Below are 680 nucleotides of genomic sequence, written 5' to 3'. Positions count from 1 at the left end.
TGCATCCCTGGCGTACGCCCTTCCCAATTTTGAACCATGCAGTGTTCCCTTGCTCTGTTCTGACACTGCCTCCTGGTCCAAGTATAGGTTTCGCATTAGAACGATCAAGTGTTCTGGGATTCCCATTCTTCTCAGAGTCAGCCATACTTTGTTATGAGCTACACAGTCAAATGAGAAATTATGGTACATTCACACAAAGAAATACCATGCAGCACACAGAAGCAATGACTTTGTAAATTATTACCTAACTTGGGAGGAACTGGAGAGCATTATACTAAGTGAACTAACTCAGTCCCACAAGAATAACTATTGTATAAAACCATTATTGTAGAGCTCTTTCTCTCTCACCCCATCCTCCGCATTCTTCTGCCCGCGTTCTCGCTGCACCACTATGCCCTGCTCACAAGACACCCTCGCCATCTCGCCCAGCAAGCGGGCCCGGCCTGCGGAGGAGGGCGGCAGTGCGGCTCCTCGTCGCCAGGCTCTCGGAGCACGCCAGGCCCCGACGCGGGGGTCTGCACGGGCCGACCTGTCCAGTGCTTATGATTATACTGTTCCACCCATGGAGAAAGCCCGTGTGAAAACAGACATTCAGATAGCCCTTCCTTCCGGATGTTATGGAAAAGTAGCTCCACGTTCTGGCTTGGCTGCAAAACATTTCTTTTTTATTTTTTTTTTAA

The 680-nt window shown here is 49.3% G+C and overlaps 1 protein-coding gene across 1 annotated transcript in view; it reads left to right on the top strand.

Moving 5' to 3' along the window:
• Positions 1–391: 391 nt before the first annotated feature.
• The window catches only part of LOC102860971 (deoxyuridine 5'-triphosphate nucleotidohydrolase, mitochondrial-like), an 865-nt gene continuing 576 nt past the window's right edge, over positions 392–680 (top strand). The window contains exon 1 of the mRNA XM_006881789.1: positions 392–658. Coding sequence (XP_006881851.1) covers positions 392–658 — 267 coding nt within the window. The remainder of the gene's footprint in view (positions 659–680) is intronic.

The sequence above is a fragment of the Elephantulus edwardii genome, unplaced genomic scaffold (assembly GCF_000299155.1).
Source record: "Elephantulus edwardii isolate Elephantulus edwardi_28Jun2011 unplaced genomic scaffold, EleEdw1.0 scaffold00016, whole genome shotgun sequence".
NCBI lineage: Eukaryota > Metazoa > Chordata > Mammalia > Macroscelidea > Macroscelididae > Elephantulus > Elephantulus edwardii.
This window is presented reverse-complemented; position numbering and strand designations above follow the sequence as displayed.